Genomic DNA, 12,638 nt, shown 5'->3' with positions numbered 1-12,638 from the left:
GATGTTTGCCATTTCCTTTGTGAGGTGATAGTAGACAAAATTGCCTTATGTGTAAACTGGAGCTAGTAGTAGCCATCAGAAAATTGTAACAAGTGAGGTGTGTAATTTACAATATACATCTTATATGTAACACCTTCTCTCAATTCTCATAGAAGAGAAAACGCTCCACCTGGTACTGCAGAAGCCTTAATGCTGCTGTTCAATCCCAGTCCTTTTCCCGGTGGTGCCCAGTGTTGTTGTTTTTCTACCCATTTCCTTTGATCTGGCAGCAGCATCTCTCCCTCAGCATTCACCCACAAGACAAGAGTGGTGTATGTGACATACATGTCACGAGAAACAGCATGATTTGAAAGAATTGATCCCTTTCTGAAGTTGATCCCTAGCAGAGAGGTATTGTTTTAAGATGATGCCCGAGACCAGTTACTAGTAGAGGAAGTAATTCTTCGTTTAATCACATCTTGACAATTTTCTGAATGGTACCAGTGCTATTTAGGAAGGAAATACTTACAGGGTAGTGTTCATTATATGTGTGGTATATTTTTTTAGCGTGATCAGAGCGTTTTAAAACTCAATCATGGGTCAGTAATTCTATATTTTAGGTTAAAAAAATAATATAAATTTTTCCAAGTTTAAATTAGGGCACATACATTTGGTACATTCCTGATTGTTGAAGGAAGTGGAATGAAAGGCTGTGGTGATCTTAGTTTCATAATTTGTCAAAATTGCTTTAAGTGGGATAATCTTTTATTGTCATCAGGGCATCATCCATGTAAAATCAGGAGCTCATTACATTATCCCTTTTAGCTTCAGTGTTTTGGGTTCTCAAAGGTGAAAGTTCCTTATATTTCAGATAAGCTGCTCAAATGTTCAAGTGCTACTAAATTTTTCCTTTTTTCCCTGATTTTATTTAATTAGATGGCCTGATTTAAAATTTTTTTGGAATATGATATCTATATCTGGAACATATTTTGTAATTGTTTTCAACTTGCCATTGAGACCATATCTTCTCAGCATACGTTGACATGAATTATCCAGTTTGATCCGTGATAATTGGAAAATTTTGGCTGAGTTGCACATAAGTGGAGGTGAGGTGGGAAGTTCATTAATGAGTATTAGCTTTAGGGCTTTTATTTTTTTGTAGATTTTATTCTGGAAGTGCAGCCGTCCCAGAGGTTGAAGGAGCTGATGCAACAGGTATATAAAAATATATTGAAATAACTCCATTTTTATATTAACGCATTATACTTCTTTATAGTAGTAGTATTGGGAAACTGATTCACTTTGTTTTATTTTTCACATTAAGGGACTGAAGAAGTGGTCATTCCAAAAAAGAAAACTTGGTGAGTATTCAATCATTGTTCATTCAGCAAGTGGTTAAGTGCTTATTATGAGCGAAACATTGTTAGGTAAGAAGCTAGTGACGGGAATAGCAATGGGAGAGCATTCTTGGGGAGGGAACCATTGCAGAGAGAAAAGCTTAGGAGTCTGAAAGAACATAGAAGAGGAAGGTAGGGAGTAGTGAGTGAAGGGGGAATGAGATTTACTTAAGAGTTAAAAGACCTTCTGAACTAAATTTGGGTTAGTGTTTACGTGGTGATGGTCAATTATGAGCATCATTATTAGAGTAATTTTTTTTAAAGGAAGTTTTCACATTGTTGGGAGATTAAAAAAAATATTATCTTTATGGTCTTTACTGAGGTAGAATAAAACAAATGGTGCACACTGCAAAATTTAGCTTTTTTAACTCACTTGATAGATCCTTGAACAAATTGCCTTATATAGGAAACATTTGTTGAATATATAAGAACTAAAACTTGCAAAAGTTTGTATAGTAATGATATTATTGAATGCATTTAAAGATCCTTCAAAAAGCCAGGTGTTTTTTGAGTATGACCTGAAGATTCAGGCTCATTTAAAAAAGAAAAAAAAACTTTCTTAAATTACTAAAGTAATTAATGGTTATTGCCATTAATTAGTAAGGTAACTAATGGTTATTGTTCAGTGGGATAAATTGAACATGCAGAAAGGAAGTAAAATTACCAGCAATCACTGTACTCAGAGGCAAGTTACCTAATCTGTCTGTGCCATAGTAGAATGTGGGTAATACAGTACCTGCCTCAGGATTAAATGAGCATTTGAACAGTTCCTGCCAAATAATCAGATCTCAATAGGTGATACCTATTATTTTAAAGTTCTGGGATATAACATTTGAAGTTGTATGTATACATTTAGTTTAGCAGAATTGGTTTGTTAGATGTACCGTTCTATACTCTTTTAAATTTTGAATGATTACATAGTATTTTATTATATGGTTATATTCAGGGTCATTTTTGTCTTCCCTGGACTGAGAATCAGAACCAAGATAAGAGTAGGAATACACATATCGTGAATGAGGCATTTCTTGAATGACATTCCAGTCCAGTGCACTTTACCAACCCATTGTGCCTCTATCCCTGACAAAGGTACCACAGGGAATACAAGAGAGGGAGTGTATTGAGGGTGTGTTCAGATGGACTACAGTCTAGTTGAGTTGTGTGCATATTTTATATTTTATATCTTACACCCACTTCACATGTGTACATAACTGTTTACACATGACTAGGGGCTACACGGGATATGATCAAATCAAGAGTGGTTGTATTGCAGTAATCAAGGTGAGTTTTATTGAAAACATAGTTTAGGTGTACCTTAAAATGGGTCAGATGATTTTATTGGCATCAGAATCACCGGGGAATTTTTAAAATACATATTCCTGCAGGTAATTCTTATAAACCCTAAAGTATAAGCCCCACAAATATAGAAAACAGTAAGGTAGGGTGGGACATGATCATGATCTGTCTGGTGGTAGTAGGAGACCATGCAGGCAGGCCTGTGAAAAATACTCTATTAAGATAGGAGAAGTAAGGTAGTTGATACAGAGCAAACTGCAGCCTATTTATTTATAGCCCATGAGGTAAGAATGGTTTTTACATTTTTTATAGTTGAAAAAAGACTATTTCATGACACATGAAAATTATGTGAAATTCAAATTTCAGTGTCAGTTAAATTTTTTTTTGGAACACAGCCTCACTCATTTTTTAACTTACTATCTGTGCCTACTTTATGCTCCAAAGGCAGAGGTGGGTAGTTGCAACAGTCCTCACAGCCCATAAAGCCAAAAATACCTACTGTCTGTCCCTTTACAGACAAAGCGATTGATAGAGGCTCTCTGATAGAGAGCCTCTGCTTTCCAGGCTCAGGAATTTGTGCTTTTAGACCTAGAAGAAGCCATAAAGACTACAAATTCCTGTTGCCTTATTTGAGAGATGAAGCATCTTTTAAGGCTGTTAAGGTGCCTTTAAGGCATCTTTCGCAAATCACAGATGCTGTAGAAGACTAACAAATTGTAGAGAGTCATTGTGAGTTTTCATATAGGAATGTGACAGGATAGAGTGTTCTGAGCACGCTAATCTGGATGGTGTAGTTACTGTAGAGAGGGCAGGGAGCCCAATTATGATCAGTGCATAGGTAACTGGGCTCATTAAAGGAATGGATGTTAAAACTTACCAGATTGGCCAGAAGAGGATGTGGAGAAATGGATGCTCAGATACATTTGTTGCTTGGGCAGTCAGTTGGAACAACCCTTTGAAGGGAAAGTTGGCAGAACCACGACCTAAAATGTGCACACCTTATCGGTTAGCCATTCTGGAGGAACCCCTGCAAATACGCCCAGGGAGACATGGATGACAGTGTTCTTTACAACTTGGGAATAATAAGTTGAAATAGCCCAAATGCCCATATGTAAGGGATAATAAAAAGCAGTTATCATACAGTATAACATTTAAGGAATTAATTAGATTTACACGTAGTAACATGGATAATACAGTCAAACTTATGGAAGCACGTATCCAGAATGACAGTATATGTTTTCGTTTTAGTTTTATGGTGGTATGTGTGTAAAAGTACCCTTTAAAGTTCTGGAAGTATAAACACCAAACTTACGGTAGAGTAGGAGGGGGTCACAAAATGATGCCAGATATAATAGTCTAGTTTGTTGTTGTTTTTTTTTTAAGTATAATGTATTCATTGAGGTTATTTTTAGTGAGTGATCTGAATGTTCATAATTTTTTCACTTACATTTGTTCAGTATGTTGTAAAGATGTACTCACTTGATACGACTTAAATATGCTAACGTAAGATTTAGTTAGGGAATACTGAGAGATGAAAGAATATCTTTCTCTCGCTGAAATTATGTAAGTGTGATTTTAGAAAATCCAGTAGATGTTGTGTACGTCAGGGAATTAGTCTTGACATAGTATAAAATTTCCTATGTGTTTTTTTTCAAATGACTTAAATTATGAGTGTATGTTTAAACTTTATTTAGAAAAATACATTTGGTTTATTAAGTTTATTCTTATTTCCCTTTTAGAAATGAAACACATAAAATCTAACACAAGTAAAAATACATTTGGAACCAAATTATTTTGTTTGTCAATTTTCCAGTGAAACCTCCTCTTTTCAGTAGTTAGTGAATGTCTCTACCCATAGTCACAGTGGGTGGCTGGCCTGAACTTCTTATAAAGGTTATATAGTTGAGAGGTTCTAAACTCGAATCATCTGGGAATTCAGTAAGAATGTATGTGACAGTTCTCCATAGAACCTGGGGGTCCTGATTCAAAAGTCCAGAGTGCGGCTTGTGATTTATTCTTATATACAGCTGAATTAAGAGCCACCAGTTTGGATAATAAAGGCAAGAATATTACAGAAAGCTACAGTAAGAATGCATAGAAAAATGGGTAGGAGGAGGTAAGATTCAGGTTAGACAGTTTTATGAGATGAGGGTGAAAATTGCTAGCCCTGGGTGATGGTTATAGGGACCAGGCCAGAGAGTGTAGCATGGAACGTGTACTAACCACCTTTGGGCAAAAGAACTAAACAGTTTTCTCGTTTTCTAACTTATTATTCTAGTGATCTTGAGAGATCAGAACTGGCTTTACTTGAGACCTGAACTTCGTTGTTGGCCAGTCCATTCCGAGAGTAGGATCACTTGTTCGCTTTGTGAGTGTGAAAAGCCCTCATGAGGGTTAACTTGTGATTCTCATTCTTAGGGATAAAGTGGCTGTCCTTCAGGCACTTGCATCCACGGTACACAGGGTAAGTAGGAATTTTAGGTTTTTGTATCTAACTCAGCTAATAATAAATGTAATGTTCATACCTCTGCATGATTCACAATTAAACTGTTGTAGATCTAGAGAGTTTCTTAGAAATAGCTAGTCCAATCCCTTCATGTGACAAATGAGAAAACTAAAGCTTTTAAAGTGATTGGCCCAGGGCTACTTAGGATATTAAAACCCTGACTTCTCCAAATTCAGTGTTTTTATACTATGCCAGTGATTTTTAAACTTAACCTCCTGAAGAGCTTGTTGAAATACATGTTCCTGGGGAACGGTTTGGGTGTGATACTCTAATGCAAATGATCTGTAGACCAACTTTGAGAATAGTGTACCCACCATGCTGTAAGTAATTCAGTGATTAAGAATCTGGGTCCTGGAGCCAAATGTTTTGTTTCATCTTTATCACAAAGTTACCTTTTCTCTTGATGCTTCTGTTTCCTTATCTATAAAATGGAGATTTAATTATAGCACCAAACCTTGAGGTTTGGGTGAGAATTAAATAAGTTAGTGTACGTGAAAGGGTTTAGGACAGTGCCTAACACAAAGGACATGCTTGGTAAGTGCTAGCTATTTCATTATTGCTCCAGCTATCTTGGTGATTTATTTGTGAATAATTTGCTCTCTTGACAGTTCAAGAATAGAGTCTGTAGTCGTGACAGATAAACTGAAACCCTGGTAAATGCCTCAGAAATGGAACTTTCTGATTGATTGTATTTTTCATTAGCTGCAAACTGTACTTTCAATTTCAGCTGTGGGGGAAATGTCTAAAGTAATTAAGTCCTTTCTTTTTGCTGCAACGTCTGTGTGGATTCTGACCATCCCTGAGACCGTTATCACAGATTTCCAGAATTTTTCTTCTATTGTAGATGTTAAACTTATAGGCTGTCGGGCCAAATATGCACTGATACACCCTAGCAGTTTCTGAGGACGGGTTTTAAAATACTGCATCTCCACCCTAGCAAGACATTGAGATTTTCAGCTCACTTATCCATAAATAGTCACCTGAAAAGTAAACTCGTGAAATAGGCCTCTGAGACTGTTCTCAGTTTTTTAATGAGAATGGCCCAGGGCCCCTTCAAGTCAAAGAAGCTATAGAATTATGTGTACAGTTGTCTGACTTGTCTGGGTGTGGGCACTTAAAATCCAAGGGATAGTCATTCATTCATTCAGTAACCACACATTCTGCCCTTAACTGTGCTTACCAGGCACTGTGCTGGTTGTAGAATTAAGACAGAGTCCTTGCATAGTTTCTAGAGAGGGAGGCTGAAGGAGCACTGAGGAGAGGGTGCATGACCCAGACTGGGAAAGGACTTCCAGAAGAGCTGATATCGGATCGATGCTTGGACGATGAGAAGCCAGGATGGTGGGAAAGAGCATTCCCAGCAGAGGCAGCACCAGGAGCGGAGGCACAAAGGCACAGAATGAGTAGGTCGTATGGGGGAAGCAAGAGTTTGTGGGGTAGAGCAGTGAGAGGTGAGGCAAGAGCATGAATGCTACGGTAGGGACTTCTGATTTTTATTCGAGTCCACTGAAAGACTTTAAGCAGTGGTGTGACATAATCAGGCAAGTTTTAGAAAAGACAGCAACGTGGATACGGGAAACCTTTCCTCTCAAATGTATAATAATGATCTTAACATGTCCAAAACCCAACCCCTTTCTCTCTAAAACGTACACATTCTTTGCCATCTCATTAATGGCAGCTCCATGCTTCTAGTTGCTCCTCTTTTTCATGTGCTGCACTTCAGTAAATCCTCTGTTTCTTCCATCAAAATATTTGTGTACGGAGTCCCAAAGACCACGCCCAGGTTCAGTGGTTTGCTAGGAGGATTCACAGGACTCAGCATATGGTCCTACAGCTATGTTTTATTACAACGAAAGGACACAAAGCAAAATCAGTAAAAGAAGAAGGCACGTGGGGTAAAGTCCAAAGGAAACCAGGAGAAAGCTTCCAAGAGTGTTTTCCCAGTGGAGTCACAAAGGACACACTTAATTCCTCCAGCAGAGTTGTGACAACACGTGGAAAAGTCTACCAGGAAAGCTCTTTAGAGACTCAGTGCCCGGAGTCTATGCCTGGCACATACCAAAATTCCACACTCCCAGAGGAAAGCAGGAGTTCAGCATAAACCACATAGTACAGTTTAGATCAGTACTGGGAATGGTGGGGACCCTCCAAAATCCAAGTTCCCAGATGCCCACCAGGCCTTGTAGGCAGGCCTTTCTAAGAATAGCAATTTCAAGCCTGGTAACTTTTCTTCCTGCACAGCATCCAAATCCTGAGCACTTGTCATCACCATGATCACCTTGGTCATCCAGGCCACCATCATCTCTTACCGTCTTGGATTAGTTACAGCCGTCTCTGTCCTCTTCACCTCCTCTGCCCCCTACAGACTGTTCTCGATTAAGCAGCCATAGTGACCTGCTAAAATGTTGAATCACATCGCTCTTCTACTCAGAACTCATTTGTCTTCTCATTTATCATAAAATGGCCTCTCATTTGTCATAATTCAAATAAAAGCTGAAGTCCATCCGAGGGCACCTGAGGCCCTACGTGTTCAGCCACCACCCCCACTGCCACTCTGACCACATCGCCTACCATCTTCCTTGCTGGCTCTGCTCTACGTGGCCTCCTGGCGGCTAATTCTCAGTTTCTTAGTAGGCCCGGGTCTGCCTCAGGGCTTTAATGTTTGCTGTTTATTCTGCCTGGAGTATTTTTCCCTGAGATATCCACATAATTTCCTCCTTCATCTCTTTAAGCCTTTTCATCGAGGCCTTCCTCAACCACACCATTTAAAATTGTATGTTTCGGGGACTTCCCTGGTGGCACAGTGGTTAAGAATCCACCTGCCAGTGCAGAGGGCATGGGTTCGAGCCCTGGTCTGTGAAGATCCCACATGCCGCGGAGCAACTAAGCCCGTGCGCCACAACTATTGAGCCTGCGCTCTAGAGCCTGCAAGCCACAACTACTGAGCCCGTGTGCCACAACTACTGAAGCCCATGCGCCTAGGGTCTGTGCTCCGCAGCAAGAGAATCCACAGCAATGAGAAGCCCGCACACCACAACGAAGAGTAACCCCTGCTCGCCACAACTAGAGAAAGCCTGCGCGCAGCAACGAAGACCCAGCACAGCCAAAAATAAATAAATTAATTAATTTTTTAAAAAAGAATTAAAAAAATAAATGTATGGTTCTTTTCTCTGATGTTCGTTCTCCCTCCCTCCCTCCCTTTCTCATAGCAGTTATTGCCTTTAAAATTACTCTATGTTTTATTTATTTTTGTTTTCTGGAGATTTTTTTCCCCACTAAATAGTGAGCTCTATGGGGGATAAGATTTTATTGTCTCTTTGGTAGCTAGAATAATGCCTGGCACATACGAGGTGCTCAGTAAATATGGAATGAATGAATAAGGAAGGTACTGAACTAAGGCAGTGGCAGTGGGGATAAGGGACGGTGGAGTAGGTAGGGGATGTTAAGGAGCTAGAGGTGACCACACCTGGTGACAGGTTAGTTGAATGGAAGTAGTAGGAGAGGATCTTTGGCTGGGATTGCAGAGTGCTCGGTACCATTCACTGAGATAGAGAAGATAGGAGGGAGAAGTAGCTCTGTCAGGGAAGTTCAGGTGGGGATAAATCTGGTGTGGGGCATCTGAGCTACAGGGCCAGAGTGGAGAAGTTGTTTCTCAGAAACCACGAATGGCTTGGAAATCATTGAGGGAGGAAAATGTCGGAAACAAATAGTAAGAGTAAGTCTAGTAAGGCAAGTCCAGCATGTCACAAAACTAGGGGCCCCAAACAGGTATTGGATAAGGATGGTGGACAGGACAGAGCCAAGCAACAGTTGGTAATCAGGGAGCAATAGTCCAGGGCAGCTGCCCTAGAACTGCTTCCTCTGGGTTGCCGTTACATACCCACCACATCTTGGTGGAGAGTGGTATAACCAGATGAAAGGAGCCTCAAATGAGTATAAAGGGAATACAGCATCGGGCGTCAGGAAGCGAGGGCCCCAACGAGTACTGCCTCCGGGCCCTAGGCATGAGCACCCTTCCTGTGAGAGCCGCAGCGAGGCTCTCCCTGGAGAATCCGGGTCGGTAAGACAAGACATCAAGGGGAGAGAAGACATTCAGGATGTAAGTTGAGTTTTTCCTGTGGAACAAAGTTGCCAGAAGGCCCAGGGAAGGGGGCTCCAAGGGATAGGAGAAGGCTAGAAGAAGTAATTTGAGTGCCGTTCTAAGTGAGCCTCTAGTGGTGCTGGAGAGTTAATTTTGCTCAGGGTTCTACATAGAACAATTTAAAGAAATCTAGAACCTTGGGCAACAGGACGCGGGAGAAGCTGCTGCTGTTCCCGCCTCCTGAAAGGGCCCAGGAACTACTGTCCTCCGTTTGCAGGAGACCTTAGTGCAGGAAGCTGGTGCCCAGGCTAGTTAATTCCGAAGCTCTTGACCTTGAGTTTAAAACAGCAATTGTCCCTGGTGATAGCAGCCTTCAATTAAAAAGCAGTCATGGGGGTTTGAGCCATTGTTTGCTTTAAGTTGTGCATAATTACAACCAAGTCTACAGAGCCATGGGTACAGTGTAGGTATTAGTGTCTGCAAACATACATATTTCTGCTTCTGTGATACATGTATAGTTAAAACCTACTTTACAGAGTTTTTAGTCATCACCAAAACCCACAGGGTCCTCTTAATAAAAATCTAGCTAAAGAGACTTCTGTGTCTTCTCCACAGGATGCTACAGCTGCCCCTTACGCATTTCAAGATGACCCTTATCTCATACCAACATCCTCTATGGAATCTGTGAGTATTTTTATGAAACTTTTCTAGTATTGTTTTATCTTGTTGGTTTGGGTACAAGAGTACATGTATAACTTAGCTTAGTTGTAAAAACTCTTGAAAAGTTTGCAGATGCTGATAGATAAATTGGTAGATTTTCTGAAATTTTTACTACTTTTATCAAAAAGTTTTAGAGATTGGCTGTGGAGAGAGTATTTGGTTTGGGTTTTTAATACTTAGGGCTCTTTCCCACTATAGAGCAATCCACTCGGTTTAAACACATTGCTTTTATATACCTCAAGCTGTATATAAGATGTGACCTGAAATTATGTCACACTAAGTAGAGGTAGATAAATAATAATTATGTAGTTTAACTTCTAATTGGGATTCTGTGTATCACTGTATTCTCTTTTTTTTTTTAAGGGGGCAGAATAATTTTTGCTGAGGGTGTGACTTTGATCTCTTGAGTTTAAATTACAGGTAATATCAACTTATATCTAAATCTTTTTCTTTATATAGCATTCATTTTTGTTGGCAAAGAAGTCCGGGGAGAATGCAGCAAAATTTGTTATTAATTCATATCCCAAATATTTTCAGAAAGACATAGCTGAACCTCATATACCGGTAAGGCGAAGTAATTGCAATTTTCAGATAATACTATGTAATTGTAACTTAAACTAAGTTTTCATGGCTAATATTTAAGTAGCCATTTGAATGCCTACAGTATTTGGGTGAAAAGTCTTTTAATGTTTACGGTTATCTTTGCTTATAATACTAACCTTTATTATTATTTTTTTTAAACTATATGTCTTTGCTCTTCATTTTATTCTCCCCATTTGGCTTCTGTGACACCAGACTCTTACATCTTTATCTCTGTGACTGTTCCTTTTTAGTTTCCCTCAGTAGCTTTTCTATCTACTCCTTAAGCCTTGGTGTCTTTTTCTTAGGGTTCCATGCTCAGTCACTTTCTCTTTTTTCTGTCCAAAATCTTCCTGCTTCAGTGACCCGTATACTCCATTTGGCATTCTTGTATATCTGGCCTAGGAATCTCTACTCTGAACTCCAGATTGTATTTCCAGCTGCCTCTGTTCTGTAGTCATGAGGAGTGTGCAGGGCCTGCTGTGTGTTAGGCACTGTGCTTAGCGTGTCATACAGCGGTGAGCGAGACACGGGCTCTGCCCTCCTGAGTTCATTAGTGGGAATAGTAACTCAGACTCATTATGTCTAAAAGTGCTCCCTCTCACATCTCCCTACTTTCCAAAGCACGCACACACACAGTGCACCCCCAGACACACCGTCCTGTGCTTCTCAAGGAGCGACTCTTGGGGACAAATTGGGTAGTCAGTGTGATTGTGTCCATAAAAATATTAGAATCCTGAACTAAGACGGTGGCAGCAGTGGAATGATCATTTGCTGGCCGTCCTTTCCCCGTTGTGTTTCTAACAGTTACTCTTCTATGTTTAGCTCACTTCTGCTTAAAGCCGTCCGTGGGTCCCCTGCCCCCGTGGCGGGCGGCATTCCCGTACCTCTGAGACCTCTTACATCGTTTATCATTCACGCTGTATCATAACTATTTCCTTATTTGCTTTCTCTATTAGACTGTGAGCATCTTGAGGGTAGAGAATGACTTCCGTCTCTTTATCCCCAGTGTCTAGCTTAGTGCCTGGCATCAAGTAGTAGGCCTGCAATAAATATTTGGGTACATTGGTGAGGAGGTAAAATCAACGTACCTTGGTAGTACTAAACGTTTAGAGTAAAAGAAGTATCAAGGATGAAAGGTTTCTGTCTTTGCAAACTGGGTGTACTGTGGCACTTTTAACCAAGATAGGGAGGAAAGTAGGAAGGATGGTTTTAGCAAGGGAAAAATAAGTTCACCTTGAAATTGGAAGTTTAGTTGGAAATTAGATTCTTCAGATATGGATTAAATATTTATGTTTGGGTGCTTTTAAATTCTCTGCCCCAAGCTAGGAGATCGCTAAGTAATCTTGTTTTGGAGACTGGAGAGGTTTTTTGAAATAAGTTATATTCCCTACAGAGGTATTCTTGTTAAAATGATAAATAGTATCTGGTGCATGAAGCATGAATCGGAGCAGTGAAGTTTTATTTTGGTGTGTTGGTGATCAAAATTTTGTCCTACTCAGTTGCCTTTCACGTTGCCCTGTTTGCAATAACTTTAGCCATCTTGTTTTCCTAGTGTTTTATGCCTGAGTACTTTGAACCTCAGATTGAAGGTATAAGTGAGGCTGCTCTGCAGGAACGAATCAAGCTCAGAAAAGTCAAAGCTTCTGTGGACATGTTTGATCAGCTCTTGCAAGCAGGTGACTAAGTTCATTTGAAGCCTCTCTGGGAACATGGGCTTGGAAGTGGGCCACAGTTACGTATGTGATCCAGATAAGTTATGAGTACAAGTTACAAGTGCTATGCTACTTCCTCTGCTCAGTGGCTATATTTGTGTTTTTTATGGTTTAATAAGTCATATTTCATGTTCTGCTTGAGCATCATTTTAAAACTGTGGGTGGGGTAGAGTTGCAACTTTGTTAGTATGTTGTCCTCTTGTGCTGTATCACAGGTAGAGAAATTATACAGCCATTCTTCCTTAGCTTCTGTTTTTAACATCAGGTGTGTACATACTCTATTCACATTTCCTATATTCTTTAAGTATGTTTGGAAGGCATAAAGCAGACAAAAAAGAAGTATTTAAAAAGGAAAGAGCGCTAAGCTG

General features: G+C 39.9%; 1 protein-coding gene across 1 annotated transcript in view; it reads left to right on the top strand.

The window, feature by feature from the left end:
- The window catches only part of PTCD3 (pentatricopeptide repeat domain 3), a 29,271-nt gene that overhangs the window by 794 nt on the left and 15,839 nt on the right, over window positions 1-12,638 (top strand). The window contains exons 2-7 of the mRNA XM_059942485.1: window positions 1,142-1,194; window positions 1,304-1,340; window positions 5,088-5,133; window positions 9,872-9,940; window positions 10,436-10,540; window positions 12,111-12,234. Of these exons, the coding sequence (XP_059798468.1) occupies window positions 1,142-1,194; window positions 1,304-1,340; window positions 5,088-5,133; window positions 9,872-9,940; window positions 10,436-10,540; window positions 12,111-12,234 (434 nt within the window). The remainder of the gene's footprint in view (window positions 1-1,141; window positions 1,195-1,303; window positions 1,341-5,087; window positions 5,134-9,871; window positions 9,941-10,435; window positions 10,541-12,110; window positions 12,235-12,638) is intronic.

Source organism: Balaenoptera ricei, chromosome 13 (assembly GCF_028023285.1).
Source record: "Balaenoptera ricei isolate mBalRic1 chromosome 13, mBalRic1.hap2, whole genome shotgun sequence".
NCBI classification, from domain to species: domain Eukaryota; kingdom Metazoa; phylum Chordata; class Mammalia; order Artiodactyla; family Balaenopteridae; genus Balaenoptera; species Balaenoptera ricei.
The sequence above is the reverse complement of the archived record's forward strand: the minus strand, read 5'-3'. Positions and strand labels throughout refer to the sequence as shown.